Here is a 23,790-nt window from a genome sequence, read left to right as displayed (position 1 = left end):
ACATCCCGATGAAATGCTAAATATATTTTATCTAAAAGAAAATAATTTCAAGATGGATGCCTTTTAATTTCCTTACTTCTAGAAAATAACATGGAGAAACATTTTAATTATACCTATAAGCTCCAACTTCACTGTTAGGTTTGTATAATTATTCAAACTTATAGACTGTTCTCTCATTCCTATCCCCTCATAGCAAAAAGTAGTACTGTAAAATTTTATAGGCCCATCCACTGTTTTGTGGTACAACAGCTGTTACCAGCTGGAGATGCTTTATGCTCAGTTGAACTGACTATGTTAAAAGGCATTTCCCTAGTCACCTTCAAATGAACATTTTTTTTTCCATTTCACGAAATTTTATAACTTACAGCTTCAAGTCCCTCTTTTGAAAGAATTCAAACTGCAATTACATTTGTATTGGAAAGATTAAATTATTGAGGTTTTTTAGTAGGAAGACTGAAACTGAATATTATTAAAAAAAAGTGTGTCAACCCCACTAGCAAACTAAAGAGCCTTTTAAAATCTCTCTCCAGAACATTAAACTGAGGTGCCATAAACAGAATAATAACCTCACCTCTCATTTACCATAGCTAACAGAAGATTTGACTGATTTCTTTTCACCTGAATAAAGGGACCTTCAGCTTTTCAAATAAATTCATGCAGACTCTTCCAAAACATACAGATGTACTATTTCAGGGAAGAGTAACTGGAAATTGAGCAACAGCTTTTAAGTGTTTCACCAAACAGACGTACTATGGTAAAAAATTTGTAAGATTTCCACAATTTTGGAATTCAGTCCTGGAAAGAAGTTCATATCCAAACTAAGTATCAGATGAATATCAGGCGGACAGACAAAGAAAGGGGTTCTGTGAGTGGTGAGGATTTCCATAAAGGAGAGAAGCAAGGAAGCCGGGTTTCCGTCATTCATTCAATTCCCTGTAGTATTAAGAGTTGCAAGAGAGTTGCTCTGCAAGAGGAAGCGTACTGGGGACAGCAAGGTGCGCATGAGGCAGTGTCCTCACCAACAAATGGCACAGTCCCACCATACAAGTCCCACCCAAGAAGATGAGCAAAGCAGGCCCAGTGATGATAAACCTGGTCAGCCAGTGATGGCTAGGTAAGCCCATAGTGATGAAGTAGGTCCAACATCAAGCCAGGAAGTCATCAGTGGGTGAGGACTGGGATCAGCTAGGTACATGGCCAAGCACAGCTGCAAGATAGTTATGGTGAGGACTAAGACCAGGGGCCTGAACTTAAACACAGCTTCCAAGCTGATCAGATGAGGTCCCTAGCAAGGCTTATCACAGCTCTTTTTGCACACGGCAATTTTCATGACTGCCCAAGCAAGGTAACACAGCTATCATAGAATCTGTTGGGTTGGAAGGGACCTTTAAAAGTCATCTCGTCCAACCCCCCTGCAGTCAGCAGGGACATCTTTAACTAGATCAGATTGCTCAGAGCCTCATCCAGCCTGGCCTTGAATGTCTCCAGGGATGGGGCCTCCACCACCTCTCTGGGCAACCTGTTCCAGTGTTTCACTGAAGGCCCTGGGCACGGGCAGCCATACCCCAGGAGGATGTGGGTGCACTGAGGGCTCTGAGAGCTCCTTCCCATCTGTGAAGTCTCTTGTACACTAGAAATCCTACTCATGTGTGTGGTTGAAATAGTTTCCCTTGGAAGTTATCATTGCTGGTGTATGACAAATATCAAAATAAATTGACAATACAATTTAGCTAGATAGGTTAAATATGTGAATCATCCTTGTTCTTCAAAAATAAAGAAAATAGAAATTGATTAACTAAGAGGGGGTGGTTTTCATTAACTGTTTAAATAATAATGATTTTTCTTTGTACTTTATGTAAAACACTATTTATAGCCTCCTGTCTAATTAAAGTATTAATTTAACTAGTTAGTAATCATTTCATGCAGTACATATAAAGAACAGCGTACGTGAAAATAGGTAGTGTTTCGTGTTGACTCACTGAAGCTTCCTGCCTTTTCATTCTCCAGCAAATTATCTTCCTAAAAGCAGGAGGGAAATGGAAGAATCTGATTCTGACATTCACTATGCTTACAATAAAGTAGAGTTGCGTTGAGACCCAAAGCTACCATAATACTTCATCTAAGCTGTAGCAAAAAGAGAGGGAAGCTTTTTACATCCATGCAATTGAGCTTCCCCAGCACTACTACTTACAACACTTTAAATGTGAAATTGCTAGGATAATACAGCTTCACCACACAGTCAGCAGGTTGCAATCTATTGCATATGCACAGTTACCTTCAGTGTCATTAGCTTTCAAGTCTTCAAAGGATAATTAAACAGTTAATAGTATGATAGTTTGCAAGACACTGTATTTTAAATCCTGTCTGCAGATGCAAGAGTAAGATCTCTTTAAGCCTCTTAAAATAGCAAGAATGTCAATTAGTTATTTTCAGTGTACAGGCACAAGCAGAGGAAATGTGAAATAAAGCAAGAGGGCTGATTAAAGCTGTGCTGATGGGCAAACCTCTAACAACTAGTCGGGGATTTCTTGCTCTCCCAACGGTGCCCAAACTACTCACTTGCTAGAAAGCGACCCCACCCCTCCCCACCCCGGTGAATAATCTTTCTTCCTATTTTAGGTTTCAGCTTATTCATATACTAGCGGTTTGCTTAACCAGGCAGGCTCATTCCAAGTGGAATTACAAGAATTCAGTAAGTTATCCTAGGAATAAATAGCCCTTGTCAATACCATATTCCAATGCCTTCTGAATGTCAACTACTTATGATTTTGGCTTCTCACATTCCCATATAATGACAGCAGAGGCAACACATGCATGATGGGAGCCATCCTCTATTGCCTTGCAACAGCCACATTTTCAGCTGTCTGCATAAGAGAGGTATAAAAGGGCAATAACAGCACTTGGCACTTGCTTTATACCTGGTATGTCTACAATATTAGCAAGTCAGTGTCTTTCATTTTACATCATTAGATGTGAAACTGAAGTGTATATTCTAATGTATGAGAACATCTGAAATTTCACCAGATCTGTACGATCAACACACACTGTGTTTTCACTGACAAGTCGGAGAAATCACACAAAGAAATAAAAAAAAATACTGCTCCCTGGCAAGATTTGTCATACTTTGTGCAAGCTGCCCACAGGCTTTTTATTCCAAAATTGCACCACATCAGTTTGAGTATATGCCTTTCAGAGTAGAAAAAAGTTAGATGTGAACCTATTTTATTAAATTGTTTAATAAACAAAGCAAACAGTGGAACCTTCCCCCAGGGACTGTGAAGTTTATTGCCTGTGCACAGCTGCCTTTGTAACTACACAAGAAATCAGACCATCACTCACCAACATGCCGTTGCTGACAGCGTGGGTATCTACCAGATGTTCTGCTACAGGTGGTCCTGCAAGTTGCACTCTTCTTTCTTCATCACTGGCAGCATTTTTTAAGAATGCCATTTAAAAGCCAGTGAACAGGAACAATACCGACCTTTTCTCTACTTCCCCCAAAATGCAAGGTCTACAGTACTTTTTCTCTTCTTTCTTTCTCCACTTATTTAGGAACATCATCTTAAAATAAACTTAAAACTTTATACTACAATGCAAATTGGAAGGCTTGCTCTCAAGCCAAGTGCCTATTAAAAAAAAAAAATCAGCTTTAAAATCAGCTTTACACAAAATGTAAATAAACTAAGAAATCTTCACCTACAAAACACCTATTTTCAAAGATCTAAATGTAATTAAGAAAATGGGAGTACTTATTGCAGTAATAAATACAATAGGTTGATGTTTTGTAATCAGAAGAGGTTCTTTGGAAGTTCAAACATCAGGTTAATGTTTCAGCATTTTGACTCGAGCTTTTCCTCTTTCTTGAATACTATTCTTAAGGGACGATGATTACATAATAATAAAGGTTCATTTTATATGTCAAAACTTTTTCATTTTTTTATTAGACCAAGCAGAATAGATAAAAGACATTTTTTTTCATACACAGAGCCTCTGTTGATCCACATCAGCTCTTGCTGCTACCTACAAATCTTGTCTTACATTCATCCTTAGACATGATGCCTGAAGTTCTCTGCATAACTCCTTAAATAATTTCATGTTTTAAGAAAAACTTTTGTGTCTGGACAATGTATTCTTACTTTTTGAATCATTTACAGCCTTCATTAGTTCCTTCAGTACAAATCAGAATTTCCTTAAAACTAAGTAGATTCACAAACTTCTTCCCTACTTCTCCTATTGTCCTGTCACTACTGTTCTTCCGTGAGAATGCCTTTGCTTAGAGGATCTATGGATTCTCCTGTCCCATCCTCATATTCCAGATACATACTTTAATAATAGCTGGGTCCAGCTTCGCCCACAGATCCACGCAGTCTATCCACCTAAGTCACCATGTAAAAGAAACATCTCAAAAGAAAACCTGACCTGCAATGCCTGTATTTTCAGCGTACTGGTAAGATTCCCTTTTTACACTGACCTATGAAGTACAGCACTTCTTATTAAACGTTTTAAAGTAAACGTAAATTTGCAAAACAGCACCCAAGAGATACACACCATCTAAATTGTTTGACGTTATCCAGTATGCTAATTATCATGCCATATACAAATACACGATTAACAATTAATTTCTAGTTCTAACTAGAACTGATGCAAAAACCAAAATAAAACAACCTAAGCCAGCACACTGCATCTGCACGTTTGGGTTTTTTTATTTGTGAAGAAGTAAACTTTCAATTTAAATAAATATAAAAATAAACCTTCAGTACACTGTGTACTAAGGAATCAGTAAAAAGAATAACAATTTTGCTGGCAAGTTACTAGTGCTAGATTCCCCAGTCTTGCGCAGCTGTGAGAGTACAAAAAGACAACATGGTGTTAATACTTCTTAAATACATATCTGTAAACATTTAGATCTCAAAGTGAGATATTTGACAATGTCTCAAGAGTCAGCTTTAATTCATATTTGCCTTTTTTTTTTTCCTCTTAACTTTCCTAACCAGGATCACCTAAAATATGTATTTTACTAAAACCCGTTTAAGAGAAATCTGCATGGGTATGAAGACAAATGCTCTTCTGATTTTCTATTTATAAATCAGAATATATGACACTACACAGAAGAAGCCAAATAAGGTAAAACTAAGGTATTGTATTCTACATATATCAGTCTTCTGCTTGAATTATTAAAGGAAAAATAATGCACTGTCTTCCAGTATATACTATTTTTTGTATACAAAAAGTATTCTGCGTTTTAACAATTTATATGGTAGCCTAAGAAAAGTGGTTATTACATTTTACCTATTTAGTATATTTCAAATAATAAAGGAGCTCCTAATGTTTACACTAACCGTAAGAGATAAGAATAAACTTCCTTCCAATTAGCCTTTCATATAACATTTCCCAGTTCTTTTTACAGTAATTTTTTATATGAACATGACCACAAAAAGCACTGAAGAAATAGGTCAGCCAAAACTTGGTTCTACATGATCAGCCCAACAGCAGTTCTGTTTAATACCAGTACTGATGTAACAAGAACTGAGGCCCGACGCTTTCTCTTCTCAAAGTTAATGCACACATTATCTATCAGAGTAAAATCAGGAATTATTTTTTCATGTTTTTTTCAAAAGAGTTATACCTCTCACTAAAAAAATCATACCAGGCAGACTTTAAAAATGTATTTATTTTGTAATTGAAAAAATATACATTGAACTGGACATTAGAAATTAATCTTCCATTACTGAAATAGCTTATGAAACATTTTTTGAAAGATAAAACTAATAGTTTAGTGTAAAATCCTAGCTCTGTCATGCTTCACGGTTTAACTGTAATGAGCACAGGGGATCATTACAGTTTTTAAATAATTGATTTGCATTTTACAGATATATAGGTCATTATTGATTTATCAGCACCTCAACAAGAAGCTTAGGTTTTGTTTTACAATGGTTATTTATACAAAGAAACATGCGATCAATGCAATATCCTGAAACCAAAGTGCTACTGAGGCTGTGTGGGGTTCTGCTAAAAATAATGTAAACAAAATAAAATAATACAGACAAGGTTTATAAATTACTGGATTCTGTAGCATATGGAATATACACAAAACATCAGTGTGATTGTAAATTGATAAATAAACAATACGTTAAATAGTAGAATCTCCATAAAATATTAAATTATTGTCTCCATTTTGAACAATGGAGGTAAGCACTATTAATAGCAAGGAATTCTCTCATGTAAAAATATTAGATCTCTCCTGAGACCCATTTGTGAAATAAAAGGCTTACATTATTTATCTGGTGGTGTTTCTTTTCCTCCTCCAACATGGCTTAGCATCCTCCTGCTTCCGCAACAGTATAATTAAAAGCTTTCCTCTAGTTTCAGCAATACGGTGTTATTCTTTAGCCAGAGCCAGCTTTAAACAGACATGAAAACACACAAAAAAATTAATGCAACCTCATAATATCCAAGTGCAATCAGGCCAACAAGAATGCTTTTGCTCCAAGCTTAAAAACTACTTTAAACTAAGTACTGATTTTCATCCTTTGGGACTCCTTCCTCCACTGATTGTTTTACCCACAGCTCAGATACGATTTTAAATTTTTTCCCAAATGTTCTCCTGAGTGCTTTAATCTCTTTTACCCGGGAATGATCTTCTCCTATAATAACATGGGAGACACCCTCTTCAAGGTGAGAGGCTACTTTTGCACCATAAAAACGGAGCTCCAAAGCTCTAATCGATAGTGTTGTTCCACGGATTTTCGTTCTGGGCTCATTAACAACAGCATAACAGTCCACATAAATAGTGTTTCCTCTGAATATACTGAGCTGACAGCTGTTCCATGAATAACGTTCTTCTAACTCTGCAATCACATCCAAAGGTACCAACTTACTGTCTTCCATTCTTGAGAACACTTCCTTGAGTTGTGCAACATCTGTGTCTGCTGTGTAGCTGTCTCCATAACAATCATACTCACGAGCAAAATGTTCTTTTGTGTCAGGAGACATGTGAATCATAAAGGCTGGCTGCCAAGGCACCAGCATTTTGGTTTGAAAACACTGAAGGAGCCACTCTGCCCTCACCACATCATATTTGTTGGAAGCAATGATGTTTTTCACTCTGACATTCTCAGCTCCTACAATGACACAGTAAGTCTCTGGCCCCGGGTTCTGTACCACGCTGCCACCATATTCGGCTATTCTGCTTTCCAGGTACGACTTTGAGTATTTTCCCATTCCTGTCATAACACAAAACTCAACATCTTCAAATACATTTGAAACCTTGTTTACAGTAGAAAGATCAGGAGCTTTAAACTGCTCAGCTATTCCAATTATCCTCTTCACCTTTGATATAGTTTTCCTTTTTTTCTCTTGTGGCTCATCATACTCATCTATATGAAGGTGCTTAGATGCCAGCTTCCCTTCTGCTTTGCTTCGGAGATCTTCTAACATGTCTGAAGTCATGCACTCGTACCACTCTTTGTCCTCTCTTATCTTCTCAATTCGGGGGAATCTCAAAGTACAGTCAGTTTTGTACATATCACTGTTAACAATCTCGGCTGCCTTGATCTGGACTATGACAGAGTTGCAAGGTTCAATGTACATTTCTGGTTTTTCAGTTCCACACAAAATGTTACAGGGAGGGTCCTTCCTATTGTATGGCTTCCAGTGTTTAGCCAGTTTCAAACCTAGATCATACAATTCCTTCATAGTATAGCCAGAGCCAACACGACAAATAGTGTGGAAAACGGTAGGTTTTTCATTTGGAGGGGGCGTCTCTGCAATCGCACACAGAAAATGAGACATCATTCCACCACGTGAGCCCTTCCCCCAGTAACCGCCAACAATTAAAAGGTCTAGTTCATCCATTAGCCCATTGACATATTCTGGCTTGATTTTTAACCAGCCTTCCCCTCGTTTGTCAGGCTTGTAGGTGGACATGGGATCTTTCACCATAATCCCTTCTTCTCTGTTATCTATTGCTTCATTTAAAGCATCAATTACTTCTTTTCTTGTTCTGGCACTTTTTTTCTGTACAACATGGATCCTGCCTGCTACTGGGGTAAATACGCTACTTAAGATTTCATATCTTTTGCTTAGTACTTCATGACCCAACTTCTGATCGTTAACCATCAATACATCGAACACACAGAAGCAGGTCTGCAGATCAGAGTCCTCCACCATTCTTTTTATGTCAAATTTGTTTCCTTTTTGCATAAAGGTTTGAGTCTCAGGATTGTAAGCCATCATTTCACCATCAAGAATGCAATTTTGTATATTGCTCTTAAATACGTTATGAATAAATGGCGTTAATGAACCATCAAGGGGGGAAGCACCAAACTGCTGAGTATAGTCAAACCCATTTCGGGAAAAATATTTATACACGTCTCCATCTTTGTGCATCTGCATACGCTCACCGTCCAGCTTAGTTTCTATGTAGAATACCTGGTTATTCATTTGCTTCTCAATTTGCTGGACATCAGCAATAGCAGCAAGCATCGGTTTAAAGGCAGAAAACAACATGATAGAAACATCACTAAGTGAGACAGAGGGATCATGCAGTTGTCTGCAAACTTTTTCCAAATCAGTTGTGACATTGTGTAATTCAGCAGCATCAGGATGAAAAATGGAAAATATCGTTTGTTGACTAACACCAAGCTTTAGATCCTTTATAATCATGCGGATGAGCCACTTTTGTTCCAGTGCTGTGCTCTGGGTAATTAACTGAAGAAGACTTTTCTTTAACATTCCCTTGTTTTTCGCAGTATTATTACTAGCTATTGCATCTAAGTGTTCGTTGACTTGTTCTATTGTCAGTCTGCCTTGTTTTGGGCTCCTAGGTTTTAACACAAAGTATGCGATCATTGCAAAATCTCCAGCATCTCCACGTGAGCCAGCAGGTGTTCTGTAATTTAAAAGCTTTGCAGCATCTTTTCCATCTTTTGGCAAATTAAGCAGTTCAATATACAGCTTCGCAAGCATAGTTTCTTTAATTCCATATGCCATCCTTTCTCTTTCCAGCTGTGGAAGAATAAGTCGCATAGCTGGATAAAAAGAATCCGTGACGTCTTTCTCTTTCTGATGAAGCGCATCATGGAATTTTCTCCAGGAATCCAGGAAATCCTTGAAATACTTGGTTTTCTCTGGACGAGACTTACACGTCTGGATTCGCTCCAGAGTAGAACACAGATCCGCAAAGGGCACGTGAGAGGCCACTGTCTTTTTTGGAGAAGGTTGTGAAGCCGGTGCGGAAGCCATCAGAGGCTGGTTTTCGAGAAGAACATCAACAAAAAAAAAAAAAGAGTATGTATTTGTAGAAAAGGAGAACGTCAGCATTCAAGACAGTATATATTTGTAGAAAAGGAGAATATCAGCATTCAAAAGACTTATTCTGTCTTGAAAAGGGTATGTCTAAGTAGGATTTATCCATTTTGCTTGGTTTTCTAATGAGGCTGTAATTGTTATCGTTACATAAGGGTCACCAGCCCATACCACCAGCCTTAGTTAGGGGTGAAACTCAGCAGCCAGGCTGAGACACAGGCACCGGCTCGACGAGAGGGCGAGCAGGTGGGAGAAGCGGCCGCGCAGGCGGGGAGGGGTGCGCTTCTCCCGTCCTCTCACTCTCTCGTCGAGCCGGTGCCACTGCTGCAGGCGGGAATTTCACTGCTCGGAGACCCATTTTCTCCCCCACCCCCCTCCCTCTCCGGGAACGCAACCCGCCCTGACACCACCCGCCCCTCGACCCGCTCCTCCAGCAGCTGAGGAGACCCGCCAGGCCCACCCTGACGCAGTCCTCCGAGGCCGCGTAACCGCTCTCAGGGAGAACGGCGGAGGACCTGCCGCCCCCAGAGAGGAGACTTACACGGAAGCGGGGTCTGTGGGGGCGGAAGTCACAGTGACCGCGCCTGCGCATTTACCGCGGCGGGCGGGTCCTGACCCGGAAGCGGAAGCGACGGCGGGCGTGATTTCCGGTCTCGGAAGGAGCGGTGGTTGAAGTTGCGCGTCGGGGGGCTGTGCTGGCCCTGAGGCACCGCCGGCGGCTGGGCGGGAGGATGCGGCGGGTGGGTCTCGCCTCACCTCGCCCCGCGGGGAAGGGGTGGCGGTTGGGGACGGCGGCGGGACGGTCCCGTCCCCTGTAAGGCCGGGGCGGGCGGGAGCCAGGTCGCGCCTGTGGGGGCCGACCGACCGACGTATCTCGTTTGTTTGGTATTTTAGGGTCCCGCCGTGACTAAATGCGGCCCTTCCCTGGGGGGTAGGGGGCGGGTGACAGGCGGGATGTTGTCCCGTGGGCTTGTGTGGCTCTTTTTCCGGCCTGTCGGGACGTCGCTGCCGAGGGACCGCTGCCTTGACAGCACCGTTAAAAGTTCCTTCAGGTGCCTTCCTGCGGAGCCCCGGGGGAACTTTTGCATCTTCACAGCAAGATGTGGCTCTGGTGTTTCGTTTGTCTCTGCTGTCACATGGAATAATTTCTGCAAATCGGCATGCTTGTGCAATATGGGGCAGATGATGGTAACTTCAATGTGGCTAAATATGCCCAGTGAATGTATTGAAAAGGTTGAGCAGGATGTTTATTTAGGTAAAAAAGGGAATAATTTAATATGCTTGGAAAGTGATATGTTTTAGGAGGCTGTGCTCACTAGAAAGCTAAGGCTCTAATATGATAACAGTCCTTAGCTTGTTCTTGTTTTGTTGTGTGTGTTTGTTTTTACCCAGTACCATAATAATTAAAGATATGCTTGTAAGGTTCATTAAAATTTGTCATTTGGGAGGGGAAGTATAATAAGAGTTAAGAGGAAACACTTTCAATTATGAAAATGTACCACCTGATGCAGAGCTGTGGAAGTTTGCTGTTTGAAATAATTAGGACAGGAGGCTTGCTGATCTTAAAAGCCAGAGCCCTTAAATGTCTGACACTTAGTTGTTCTTACTCTGCCTTTTTCATGATTAGGACTAGCTACTTTGCTGGGTTTTATTTTGATTTTGTTTGTTTGGGGATTTTTTTTATTAAAGTAGAGTCTCTGTAAGATTTTAGTATTAGCAAAACTTATTTTTCCCGTCCTTACTAAATTTATAGGTTTTCTTTCAGATTAGTCCCCCCTCTGAAACTTTTTTTTTTACAGTTGAGGATTTAATATTTCTACTTGCAGAAGTCTTTTGAATAAATATGAGTAAACATAAAAGCTTGTCTAAATCTTGTCTGTATCTGGAGGAGGTGGAAAGTAGGGGAAGGTACTGCAGTAGAAAGAAACAGGTATCTTTGGATATTTCTCTGTGTTCTTAAGAAATATCTCGTTTGTTTGTTCTGAAACAGTGAAACCTGAAGGATTGCAGCATGTTTAACTTTTTTTTTTTTTAAGCCCTTTCTCTTTAAAGCAGCTGTTAAACACCGGAATACACTGCTCATACACTAAAGGTTAGCTTTAAGGAGGCAATGTAAATTTATCATAACTTTGTTGTTATGCACTATGTACATTTTATACTGTGTGTTGTATGTATAGTCCAGGACATTTCAACATTATTCTTGAACTTCATTATAAGGTGTTGTTTTCAGGTTTATCAGATGCTTCAAACAAGAGCTGAGCTTGATAGAAACATGAGTGTGATATGCACGGTTTTGTCAGTAAAGTAGATATAGCTTCCAGGGCTGTTGGCTGTTAGCACTTCTTAATTTTCTTTCAAGTAACTGAAGACAAACAGTAATTATGTGTGTAGTTCAAAAGCGGTTTTACTCAAAGTTCATAAATTAAATTGTCTTTCAGGCAGAGATGAAGCCTGGGAAATCATCGCATCCAAAGGTAAATGTTTTCTAATGTGATTAGTGTATGAAAATAGAACTTTTTAATATTAAAAATGTAGACAAAGACAAAACATGCAACAAAAGTTGTGGCAAATACAAAATTAATTTAAAATGCCATTCAAAATTAGTGAAAAACTGTTCCCAAGTACTTTAAGTATGTGCTTGAGTTTTTATGATCTTCAGTTGATAATGACATTAAGCATTTAAGAATAGCATTAGGGCACAACAGAATACTATTAAAATGTCTTGCTCATAAAGACTTTGGGTTTTTTCCTCAGAATTTTTATTGTTACGAGTGATTTATATTTTCGGTAGTTACTGAATTATGGTATTTCTAGCTCATCTGCTAGAACATAGATGTCTGCAATAATTCAACACCTACATATGTGTATATCTCTGTGGCATAGAATTGAAACTCATCACTTCCAAATTTCATTTCTGTTTTGAGAGGCAATGCAGTTCTGTGGCTGTGCAAACTGAACTGGTCTTTAATGATCTTAAAGCCAAAGGCACAGCAGCAGTCTGGCAAAGTCTTACTTTCATTAGGTCTTAGTGTTGAATTGGGCCACATTGCTATTATTCTGTGCTAATGGTTTCCGCAATAGAACTTTGTATTTCAATATTGTCTTCTACTTGTCTCTTAAGTTTACAAGCGTCATCAAAAACCACTTGTGGGAACCACCAGCATTCACAAAGGCTAGCCTTTCTAATGCAGCATTATCAGAGGGACAGGAGGAAATGTGAAGCAGATAGATGCTAGAGGAAAGACCTCTGATCATATTTGTGATAAGAAAACAGCACCTGTGAGGAGATTCCAGAGGAACAGAGTTTATATAGTCTGGAGAAATTGAAGGCAGTTTACATATGTGGAGGTTAATAAACATTGAACTAGAAAGAAAGAATTTAAGTTCCTCAGTCTCCCTTCCTGTTGAGTACTAGGAAATATTTTCTAGTAGTAAGAGTACCTAAGAACAAGGACAGCTTATGTAGGAATTTCCATTAATATAAGAGTTGCCTATGTAAACATCTGCCAGATAAAACTGTATGGTTCTGCTCTTTATGACTGTATATTTGTCACAGATATTGACTTTCATGACAAGTTTAAAAAAAAAAAATCTCCCTTATGTCTGTTTTCATAGCCTCCAACTTAGTCAGTAGTTATAAAATATTGTTGCTGTGTATGCCCTAAAATGTGATGTGACTTCTTGTAGCAAAACCTTGCCATTGGCCAAGTTATGACAATTGCTTGAAATTGCGCTCCATAGAAATATAGTGTTCCTTAAAACAATCCAAGATATTTTTTTTTTTAGTGAAGCAAGAATGATTTCCAAAGGGTTAATATTTTATCTAGGAGATTTGAAAAGGAAATCTGTAAGGAAACCTTATTTCCCTGGCTGAAACGGAACTTCAGCTAGCCTGCCACTGGCCAACTTATTGACTTCCTTTGGTTTCAGTGTCTTCAACTGTAGTACGTGGATGATGTTTCATGCCATCTCTCTGTAGAGCTATGATAATTCTAACAGTAGAAGTCAATATAACAGATAATCCTGCTAAAGAGTCAGCCATTAAAAAAAAATAAATCTAGTCATATTTGCAGATGACAGAAATTGATTTAAAAAGTTCTGTTTTAGAAGACATAAAGGTGTGCGCGCTTCTTGTCTTAACTAGGACATTGGGCAGTTATGGAGCAAGTCTGTAAGTTGTTCTTGTAGTCTAGGAACAGAAGTAGTCTTGTCTAGAAAGAGAAACAGGCTTGTCCAAGTGTTGGGTCTGCTCTGTTTCTCAGATTGACCAGCTCAGACATCAAGTCTAAACATATTGTTTTCCCTTTCCTTCTTGTGCCCTCCTCCCTTTCCCTGATTATTCTGGCATCCTGCTAGTCACAAAAATTGGAGCACAACACGTGCTCTTCATAATTCAACATAAGAGTTTTTGCATCGTAAGATATTGTATTGTAAACTGTTTGAAGGGCGTATAACTTCCCACCCAGCACAACAGTAATGGGAAATGAAAGCCAAGAAGCGTTTCCTTTTTTTTTTGGTAGTCTTGCAGTCTCAGATCTCATACACTTCAAAAAGTGTTGCGGAACACCTTATTGGTCACTGAAAATTAATATATTAGCTTACCATTTTTATTTATGTACTTTAAGTGGAAATCCACTGTTCAGGCCAAACAAGATAATGTTTGGAAGGCCTGCTACTTTGGGCTCCATAGAAAGGATGGTTTGTAGCTTTATTGAGAATCAGCTTCTATTGACTTGGCTTTGAGTCACTTCTAGGCCTGTGTGCTTGTTTGAGAAACCATAATTTTCCTTTCTTGTGGTCTTTGAAGTTGGTGGGGAAGAAAGTGTGAGAAACTTGTATCTTAGTTCTCTAGCTATCAAATCTTGCAGTAAGATGTGAAGTAAGAGACTTGGTCTGATTCAAGCCTGGAAACGGATGGAGCTAATGAAGTTTCACTTAGCTGTGAAGAAAAGTTGAATAGTTGTGTATCATCACAGAAGCTTCATGGTTGGAAAGGACCTTTGAGATCATCGAGTCCAACCAAACAACCTACAGTCTCTGCCACTAGAGCATGCCCTGAAGAGCCACACCTAGACGTTTCTTAAATATCTCTAGGGATGGTGACTCAACCACCTCCCTGGGCAGGCAGTTCCAGTGCCTGACCACTCTTTCAGTAAAGTAATTCTTCCTAATATCTAATCTAAACCTCCCCTGCTGCAGCTTCAGACCATTTCCTCTGGTCCTGTCATTATTCACCTGGGAGAAGAGGCCAACACCCGCCTCTCTCCAGCCTCCTTTCAGGTAGTTGAGGGCAATGAGGTCTCCCCTCAGTCTCCTCTTCTCCAAGCTAAACATGCCCAGCCCCCTCAGCCTCTCCTCATATGACCTGGTCTCCAGACCCCTCACCAGCCTGGGAGCTCTCCTCTGGAATATGCTCCAGCACTTCAATGTCCCTCTTGTACAGTGGGGCCCAGAACTGAACACAGGACTCGAGGTGAGGCCTCACCAGTGCGGAGTACACAGGCATGATCACTTCCCTGCTCCTGCTGGCCACGCTATTCCTGATACAGCCCAGAATGCTGTTGGCCTTCTTGGCCAGCTGGGCACACTGCTGGCTCATGTTAAGCTGGCCATCCACAGCACTCCCAGGTGTAGTTGTTCATTAGTGCAGGGTAGTCAACTTTACTTAAATATGTAGGTGAGCATGAAACATTTGTGGCTGTGTATAGTTTACCCTTCCTGCTAACTACCATATGTTGAGCTCTAGTTGTACGATACATTGGTTTTGTAACTCCAATAGCAAACTTTATATATATACTTTTATATAGATATCATAGGTAATCGCACAGCAGCAGTATTTCAGCAGTTTACCATTTTGATAATGTTATCCTACTAAAATGAAAATAGGAAGCTGTGCACAGATGAAACTAACATGGCTTATAATGTCAGCTCTGAGTATCAGTCTTCATATAGTGATCCTTAGTGCATATGGGATAGCCATCCACAGACCTCAGTCACCTTAAGATTTTTATGACTTCTTTGGTTTTCAGTAGCTGTTTTAATGATGGATCTCTTACTGTTTTGTGAATGTCTTGTTGAGGAAGCATTTGAGTTTCTGAGAAAGTCAGCAAAACTTTGAATCGCATAGATAAGGAGAGTATTTTTACTGTGTCATTATCAGTGTTCTTACAGTCTCAAAAAGTAATGCAGGAAATATTTGTCAGCTTCATTAGAAGTGCTCGTTCAAATTAAAGTGTCTGCTTTATGTGTCTTGTAATTACTGTGACTTCTTTACTAGAGAAATGGATCACAAGAATTAAATTTTTGTATAGACAATATTTGCGCATACTTGGATGTGAATATTGAACGGGAGCTCATAAATAATAGAACAAAGTTGGGATAATTGCTCTCTAGACTAGTTTATATTTCACCAGTTTTATATATTTGGTGTGGATACATTATATAAAAGCTTAATTTCAGGTTGCCTTTGGTTAATATGTAAATCTTAAGATTATTTAATTGACACATAAAGTAATTAGAGATTACTTTTTTTTTCCTGGTCCTATTAGGTGCTTATCATATCTGTGGAGTGCAAAGGCTGTGACTGCAGAGGTCACCTTTTATCACTCAATCCTATTAAGGTGTCTGGTGCAGTTGCAGCCCTCTCCAGTAGTATTAGGCCATACAGCTTATTTCGGTGTAGGTCCTGTGACTTGAATGCTTGAATGTATCTCTGCATGTCAGACTCCTTTGGAGTTAATTCGGCTTCTTACTGCGCTACGTTGCTTTAGGAGGTTATAACTTTGAGTGTTTCCTAAGCTGTAATTATTATCTGCTATATAACTTAGAGTGTTCTTAAACAAGCGAGCCTGTGTTGTCACTTCCAGGCAGTATGGCTATTCAGCTCAGTGGTGACTGAATGGTTGCTGTAGTTCTCATGTAGGTTTAGCAGTTTTTGCCTATTTCGGTAATATATTTGAATCCAGCAGTGAATAATGCAAGAGATTCTGTGTATGCTGTAAGACATAACTGTCTCTTATGGTTAGAAAGAAGATATAATTCATTATCATTAATACCACTCTCCTCACTTTATGCTGCGTGTATGTTTTTGTCATGAGTCTGTTTTCATGTTTAGACTTTTCAGCAGTTGTGCTTTTCATTGATCAAAGAATAATGTAGTTTGCTGGCTGTTTTCAGTGGTCTTGTATGATGATATAATCCTTCATTCAGCTAAAGATTTAATATAGATTACTGATCTGATTGTGGAAAACCATCATTATACATCAGAACCAACCCAAATATAGCAAAACAGCTGTCACAAATGCAACTACAGTGTAGTATCTTACTGTAGAGGAGTATCTTCTGCAGTTTACGTGTTGCTCTGTAATCACAGTTGATCAAGATTCTGATCCACAGCTACTAAATGATCGCAGACCCTGTGTGCATTGTGAGCCTCTGCTGGATGCAGAGTGAAGTGCATAGGCTTACTCTTGGCCTTAAGCAGCAGCAATTTAGAAATAAGGGCTATTTTTGTCTGCGTTCTTTGGATTCTAGAATTACTTATATGAGAAGCTTGGACAAACTGGTGATACAGTCTGTATGGTTGTTCTGTTGGTCGGTAGGGAGGAATGGGTGAAAACATAAGTTGTTATGGTCCCAGGCAACCAATTTTGTAGTGCTGCTGATGGACCTTGCCTGCTGAAGTAGTATAAATGGAATTCTGAAGAGTTCTAAAGCCTTTTCCTCGTGATTGCTTTTCTGCTTGTTTTACAGAGCTGAATGGTTTCCAAAAATTGAAAGGGAGTTTGCCACCAAGTTTGATGTTTATGCCCTAATGTATTTACTTGCCATTAATCTTCTGCAAGCATGAATGCTTAAATCACATCCCTTTTTTTTTTTTTTTTCCCCTCCCTATATTTATACATATATGTTTGGGTTTTTTTTACAGGATTTACTTGGAGTAAAAGATCACTGACTTCTACAATGGAAAAGTCATGGATGCTTTGGACCTTTGTTAAAAGATGGCTACTAGCTTTGGCTTCCTGGTCTTGGAGTCTCTGCCGTATTTGTCTTTTACCCTTGATAGTAACTTTTCACTTGTACGGCGGCATTATACTACTTATATTAATATTTGTGTCAATAGCAGGCATATTATATAAATTCCAGGATGTGCTGCTTTACTTTCCTGAACAGCCCTCTTCATCACGCCTTTATGTTCCTATGCCTACTGGTATACCACATGAAAATATCTTCATCAAAACCAAAGATGGAGTTCTTCTCAATCTTATTCTGCTGAGATACACAGGGGACAATGCAGCATATTCTCCAACCATCATTTACTTCCACGGGAACGCAGGCAACATTGGCCACAGGTTGCCAAATGCTTTGTTAATGCTGGTAAACCTGAAAGTAAACTTAATTCTTGTTGATTATAGAGGGTATGGAAAAAGTGAAGGAGAAGCAAGTGAAGAAGGTTTGTACTTAGATTCTGAGGCTGTCTTAGACTATGTGATGACTCGGTCTGATCTTGATAAAACAAAAATTTTTCTTTTTGGCCGTTCCTTGGGGGGAGCAGTAGCTATTCACTTAGCTTCTGAAAATTCCCATAGGATTTCTGCCATCGTGGTGGAGAACACCTTTCTTAGCATCCCATACATGGCCAGCACTTTGTTTTCTTTCTTTCCAATGAGATACCTTCCTTTATGGTGCTACAAAAATAAATTTCTGTCCTACAGAAAAATCTCTCAGTGCAGAATGCCTTCTCTCTTCATCTCTGGGTTGTCTGACCAGTTAATTCCACCAGTTATGATGAAGCAACTTTATGAATTATCCCCAGCTCGGACTAAGAGATTGGCGATATTTCCTGATGGAACTCATAATGACACTTGGCAGTGCCAGGGTTATTTCACTGCACTCGAACAGTTCATCAAAGAAGTAATAAAGAGTCACTCCCCTGAAGAAATGGCGAAAACATCATCTAACGTAACAATAATATAATTGATATTCCTCTTTGGGGTGGGGAGGGGGGAGTACCTGCACTGTACCTTGATTTGTGAAAAGTGGTGAAAGAATGTCCATTTTTAAATGTATGTCATGTCTGTACTTGCCTAAAGAGTAAAATTAAACTTGGAAAGGTCTGATGCTTTATTAAGATGTTCCAGATAACTTTTACATTTGCAGCATTGTAAATGAACCATTTTATGTCTTTCTCGTACTTTTTTGGTATCTCTGTCCATATATTCCATTTGTTTGATATGTACAACGGATGCTATTAAAGGAACTTGCTACAAAAGTAGTACAGAATGTATTAGTTTAGAACAATGGGAGGCACTTCAGTATTCACTGCTGTGTGTGTGAGCTTCTTGGACAGTCATGGTTAGCACAATGATTTGTTGTTTCCCTTAGAGTTTATTTAAAGTGTGCCATGCATGAGATTAGTGTTTTATTCCTTGAAATTTTATATTATGCAAGGTGGGAAGTCTTTAATGTGCTAAATAATATAAAATAACATTAATAGTAGAGTATACTTGCAGGTATACTATCCTGGGTTATTACTGTTTTTTATGGTTATGCATACATATATATTTCAAACTGCAACTCAAGAGGAAAAGACACTTTTCCTCTTTTCCTCTTTTCATTTTTCTATTTGTATTATAATAGTGCCCAGAAAGTTGTGTGTGCCTAAACATCACGGTTTCAGGATTTTGCCCAGGCAATTTCATAGAAAACAGAAAAGTAACCTTTAAAAAGCTCCTTTCTGCCCCAGGCTCTCCTCACTAATGTATAGGCAAACTATTTGTTGGTATTAGTCTGCTTGTGCATTTGAGGTGGGATTTCCCAAGGCAGAGTGGATGGTGTGATAGAAAAGTGTGTCACACAAGGTAAAAGTATGTATTTGTGTTTGATTTTTAGGCTGCTGTAATTATATGGCTGTGCCCTTTATTTATTAGTCCAAAAGAAACAAATCCAAATAATTACCAATGATCCACCTGATTAGAGATTAACGTATGCAGTTGTTACAGCAGGGATAACAAAAATGAGCAGTGCATTAAATTTAGTGGACCTAAGCTTAGTTAATCTGAAAGAGACGATGCTTATTTTAACACTTTCACCCATTTGCTTGCAGAAAGTCTTGAAGTTCTGTTATACCATGTGGAAACAGTCTAAGCATCGGCAAGTTTTCTTTATCTCTGCTGGGATTTTTGAGGCTAGTATCTCACCATTTCAGAGCCATCAGTGCTTAAATTGAGAGAGTTTAATTCTGTCTGAATGTCAGGTTGCTTTTTTTTTATTTTTAGGGGTCTTTATCCTAGGTAGTCACATCAAAGTCGTATGCTGTCAGCTCAGTCTGTACTGGAGTGTACTGGAGTTTAAATCTCTTCTGCAGGTTTAATTTCTCATTTGCTGCAGTTCAGTTTGCCTCTTCAAAATATTTTTTTATGAGAAGAACGAACTGTGGAAAAGCCTCTACACAATCTGTTGCCCTTCAGATTGAAATTTTTAAATAAAGTTTTCTGCCATGTTGTCCCGATTCAGAAAAGCATCTTAGCACACACTTAAAATCTGTTTCCTGATGGACAGTGGTATTTTAAGCTTGTGCTTAAGTTCTCCGCTTGAATAAAACTGCTTTCCTGAACTGGTGCCTTAATGGTCATGCCTCCTGAAATTTATTACATGGAGTTACAAGTCTTACGTACACATGGGTAATAGTTGTTGGCAATTTATAGATAGGGTGATACATCTTTGCTTAAATGTGATTTTTTTTTTATTATTATTTTCAATAAACATACATAACAGAAGTTGCTGCTTTCTCTGGTAAGTATCTTTTGGCACACTGTTATCAAGTTTATTAGTGTTGATTGAAATAAGCTGTAGACCTTTTTGGATCTATGGACCCAAAATGACAGACTGAGCATAGTTTTAAGTCTGAGTGAAACCAAAGCTTATCTCCTCAGCCTTCTGGTGGTAGTATTTTTTAGGGGGGAGGCAGGTGGGGAAGGTATATTGGTGAAGTTTGACTGGGGGAGTGGGGGGTGTGCTTATATAGCAGAAGGGAGTTAATAGACAGCATTCCCTTTCCCTGATGTATTCTGAAATGAAAACGTGACCTGCTCGCATGGATTGTTTCAGCTACTTCACATTGCTGTAGAATTAAGGTGGAGGGAGAGAAGGAAATGAGTGGGCAAATACTGCTTTTCTAAAAAGTGGATAAAGCCAAAAGAAGTTTGTTTGTTAGAGACAGAGTGAAGAGAAAGTAAATGTTTCAGAAGTTCTCATAACTTGCCATTAAGTCCCATTGTTTTTTCATAAAATGTTGATTTCTAAAGTAACGTGACTTTTTACCCCACTTTCTGCCACTCAAAGACAAACAAAAACTTCAACCCAAAATACCCCCAATATTATATGGCACTTACATACAGCTGAAGTCTTGCTTGGGCACACAGTTGCTAAGTCAAATTATGGCAATCTGGAGCTGTTCAGAGTGGACTGTATCTAACTATGACTTTTGATTATCAAGCCGTATCATGTCGCTATACTGTCTGCAGGACATAAGGGTGAAAACTTAGCCTGATTTTGCAAGTATTGGGTGTGAGAAGACACCGTTGACATATATGCCTCCTTCACACTCCGTGTGGTTTCTTCCACATATGCACATTTTTACTTCTCCGTTAGTGGGTTGCGCACATACACTTGTGAATGAATGTCTGTTATCATGCTATTTTTTATTGCATTGACTATGAAATCCACTGAAAGAAAGTGGGAAGGAAATGGTTTTTTTTTAATGCAAATATTCCACTGCGGTACATACTATCTTTTAAGGGAGGGAAAAGGGGAAGAAACTTGTTTTGACAAGTCAAGACTTGCTTTTATTTTATGGTCTCGGTTTCAACAGAATTATCTGCTGCTAAAAGCCATTTTCAGACAGTGAACTGCAAGCAACGTAGTAGTAATAACTTTAAATTGCCAAAAGGTGTATTGTGATACTGTTGCGTTTATTCCACTTAATACTATTATATGTTTTCCTTTAACAGTTCTCCATTTGTGTATAGGTGTTTCCCAGCTCTTTGTCCTATATATATAAATTTCTAGTATGGGAAGAGGAAGTTGAGTTATTTTCACAGGTTTGTAAGAAAGCCTCTTGGTTTAAATATGCTCATTAAAGGCATTGTTTCTTTTATAAGAGGAACTTTTAAGTTTAAAAAACAAATAAAGAAAATAAAAGAAAAAATAAAAGAGTGGACGGGTCAGGAGTTGAACTGGAGCAGCTGTAGCAGTAAAGTCCTTGTAAGGAAGCGTCCAGTATAAGACCTTGTGTGTGCACACGTGTGTGTGGTTTTAATTAGTGGAAATATTTGAGGCTTCCTGCTAGCCCAAGTTTACATTCCCAATATTTGTTTCTGAACTGTGAAATGCAGAGAGAGATAAGCTATGCTTTCATCTGAAGAAATGTTAACTGGTGTAGCTGCCCTCATGTCCATTTCTCAGGTAAAATTAGAAATAGAGCACAAATACATTTGGTAGGCTATGGACAATCTCTCAGTTGAAGGGCAGATGGATTAACTACTTATACTAAATATGCATATCAGCATCTCTAAGCTAATCATTTGCATCACGTTGGATGTTCACAGTGAAGAATGCAAGGCTGAATTGAGAGTCCAAGGTATGGTCTCTTCTATTAGCAAAAAGATGCAGACGTACCTCCATTTGTATTTCGTAATTCAATTCCTGAGAAGTACATTTTTATTTTTGTTAAAGACAGATGATTTTGCTAGGGGCACTTCTGCCAAATACAAAATCAGTGCCTCTTGCATGTAGTGGGATCAGCCTGAAGTATCCCATTAAGAATAATTTACAATGCCATCCTGCTTGTATAATTTAGATTAGAACCCCGCTGAAGTGTAAATAGCATATTGAAGTTCTAAATAACACTTGTGTTTCGAATTCAGAAACAGTGATTGAATATATGATGCAAGCTTTTTATTTTATTTTTCTTTAATATATAGTTAAAGCAAAAATGTCTTATAAAGTATTCTTAAGTTTTGTAGACAAAGCGTAAATGTTACTGTATATGTGCTAATTGTGGCAAAGTTTTACATTCTCATTCTAGTCTGGTTTTTACAATAAAATTAATTTTACAAAAAACACTTTTCTATTTTTATGTACTGACATATGCAATAAATTGATACATTAAAAGTGCTGTTAATGTCTTGCTCTAGTTTGTGGCCTGTGTTCAGTATGTGTACGGGGGTATTTTTGTATGCATGGGAACTGATCCACCTCAAGGTATCCTTTTCAGTTACTTACTTGTTATGGCTTTGGCCAGATTGGCCAATGGCTGGCGACAGATGCTCTCCCCCCATCTCTTGGATACGGAGAGGAGGAGGAGAGATAAAGAGATTTACGAGTTTAGAAGAAACTAATCTACTTTAATGTAATATTAATAGTAAAATAAAAAGGAAATAATAAAATAGATACAGTATATACAAAACCGTATTAAGCTCCCAGGACGACATCACTGGCAGGCACTGGGGAAGTCCCAGACTGGACTCAGCAACAGATGGGAACTGGATTCCACAGGTGGAGTCAGGAACACACGGATCGGGATCAAAGGCAGATGAACAGACAGGGTCCTCCTCAGATGTCGGCCATTGAAGAAAAGAGACTGACCCATTGATCCCTCAGCTTTTACACTGAGCATGGGGCAGATGGGACGGAATACCCAGTTGGTCAGTTTTGGGTCACCTGTCCTGTCCGCTCCTCCCCGCAGGTGGGACCCCTCTATGCCTCTCCGCTTCCGACCCTCCAACGGGGCAAATAACAAAATTAGCTGACCTTGGTTGTTATAGCAATAAGTATAAGCAAGAGCTTAACTGCATACCATTTCTTGGCAATAATTGTAAACATTGGTCTTATCACTCTGAGAATGAACCCTTTTTGGCACAACACGCTGTTAATTTCAGAGAGTTAGAAGCGGCTTAGATAAGTAAAATTACTGAACAAAAAGTTGATTCTGTTTACCTCAAACCAGGATGTTACTAAAACCAGAGCAGGTGGAATGTACATCTGCATTGTTAGATGTAGTGTTTGTGGAAACCAATTACAGCAGGGAAAAACTATATTGCAAATATCTATTTCTAAGCTTAGTCCACGTATCCTCACTTTCGGGAAGTGTTAATAAGTAAAACTGATATGTGATAGCTCTCCATCACTTTCTAATACATCCTGCATTTCAAAACTTCTCTGTTATCTGGGGGACTAAGAGAAGTCCCCCAAATAATCATAGAATCATAGAATGGCCTAGGTTGGAAGGGACCTTTCAGATCATCTAGTCCAACCATCATATGTGACATAATAATATTGTAAGTGACATAAATATGTCACTTAGGAAATACAGAGTCATAAAATCGTCAAGGTTGGAAGGGACCTTTAAAATCATTGAGTCCGACCATCAACCTCACTCTGACAAAAACCACCACTAAACCATGTCCCTCAGCACCACGTCTA

The 23,790-nt window shown here is 38.9% G+C and overlaps 2 protein-coding genes across 5 annotated transcripts; one reads left to right on the top strand and one right to left on the bottom strand.

The window, feature by feature from the left end:
- Positions 1-5,653: 5,653 nt before the first annotated feature.
- LIG4 (DNA ligase 4) lies at positions 5,654-9,896 on the bottom strand. Of its 3 annotated transcripts, none has more exons than XM_074561747.1 (2): positions 6,879-9,440; positions 5,654-6,400 (listed from the first exon to the last, which is right to left on the bottom strand). In XM_074561747.1, exons 1-2 carry the CDS (start codon positions 9,319-9,321, stop codon positions 6,387-6,389), a joined length of 2,457 nt encoding a protein of 818 aa, XP_074417848.1. In that variant the 5' UTR covers positions 9,322-9,440; the 3' UTR covers positions 5,654-6,386. The 3 variants fall into 3 exon arrangements, with proteins under 3 accessions (XP_074417848.1, XP_074417831.1, XP_074417839.1); XM_074561730.1 differs by adding an exon at positions 9,848-9,896 and having other exon boundaries at positions 6,356-9,249; XM_074561738.1 differs by adding an exon at positions 9,767-9,843 and having other exon boundaries at positions 6,356-9,249.
- A 35-nt stretch (positions 9,897-9,931) lies between these two features.
- Positions 9,932-18,580, top strand: ABHD13 (abhydrolase domain containing 13). 2 transcript variants are annotated; one of them, XM_074561708.1, is made up of 3 exons: positions 9,932-10,046; positions 11,745-11,780; positions 17,234-18,580. In XM_074561708.1, the coding sequence occupies exon 3, from the start codon at positions 17,269-17,271 to the stop codon at positions 18,280-18,282; it is 1,014 nt and encodes a 337-aa protein (XP_074417809.1). In that variant the 5' UTR covers positions 9,932-10,046; positions 11,745-11,780; positions 17,234-17,268; the 3' UTR covers positions 18,283-18,580. The 2 variants fall into 2 exon arrangements, with proteins under 2 accessions (XP_074417809.1, XP_074417818.1); XM_074561717.1 differs by lacking the exon at positions 11,745-11,780 and having other exon boundaries at positions 9,961-10,046.
- Positions 18,581-23,790: the final 5,210 nt, after the last annotated feature.

The sequence above is a fragment of the Larus michahellis genome, chromosome 1 (genome assembly GCF_964199755.1).
Source record: "Larus michahellis chromosome 1, bLarMic1.1, whole genome shotgun sequence".
NCBI lineage: Eukaryota > Metazoa > Chordata > Aves > Charadriiformes > Laridae > Larus > Larus michahellis.
This window is presented reverse-complemented; position numbering and strand designations above follow the sequence as displayed.

Coding starts and splice junctions, on each gene's coding strand:
- LIG4 (XM_074561730.1), bottom strand. CDS start 9,243: ATGGCTTCCGCACCGGCTTCACAACCTTCTCCAAAAAAGACAGTGGCC.
- ABHD13 (XM_074561708.1), top strand. CDS start 17,269: ATGGAAAAGTCATGGATGCTTTGGACCTTTGTTAAAAGATGGCTACTA.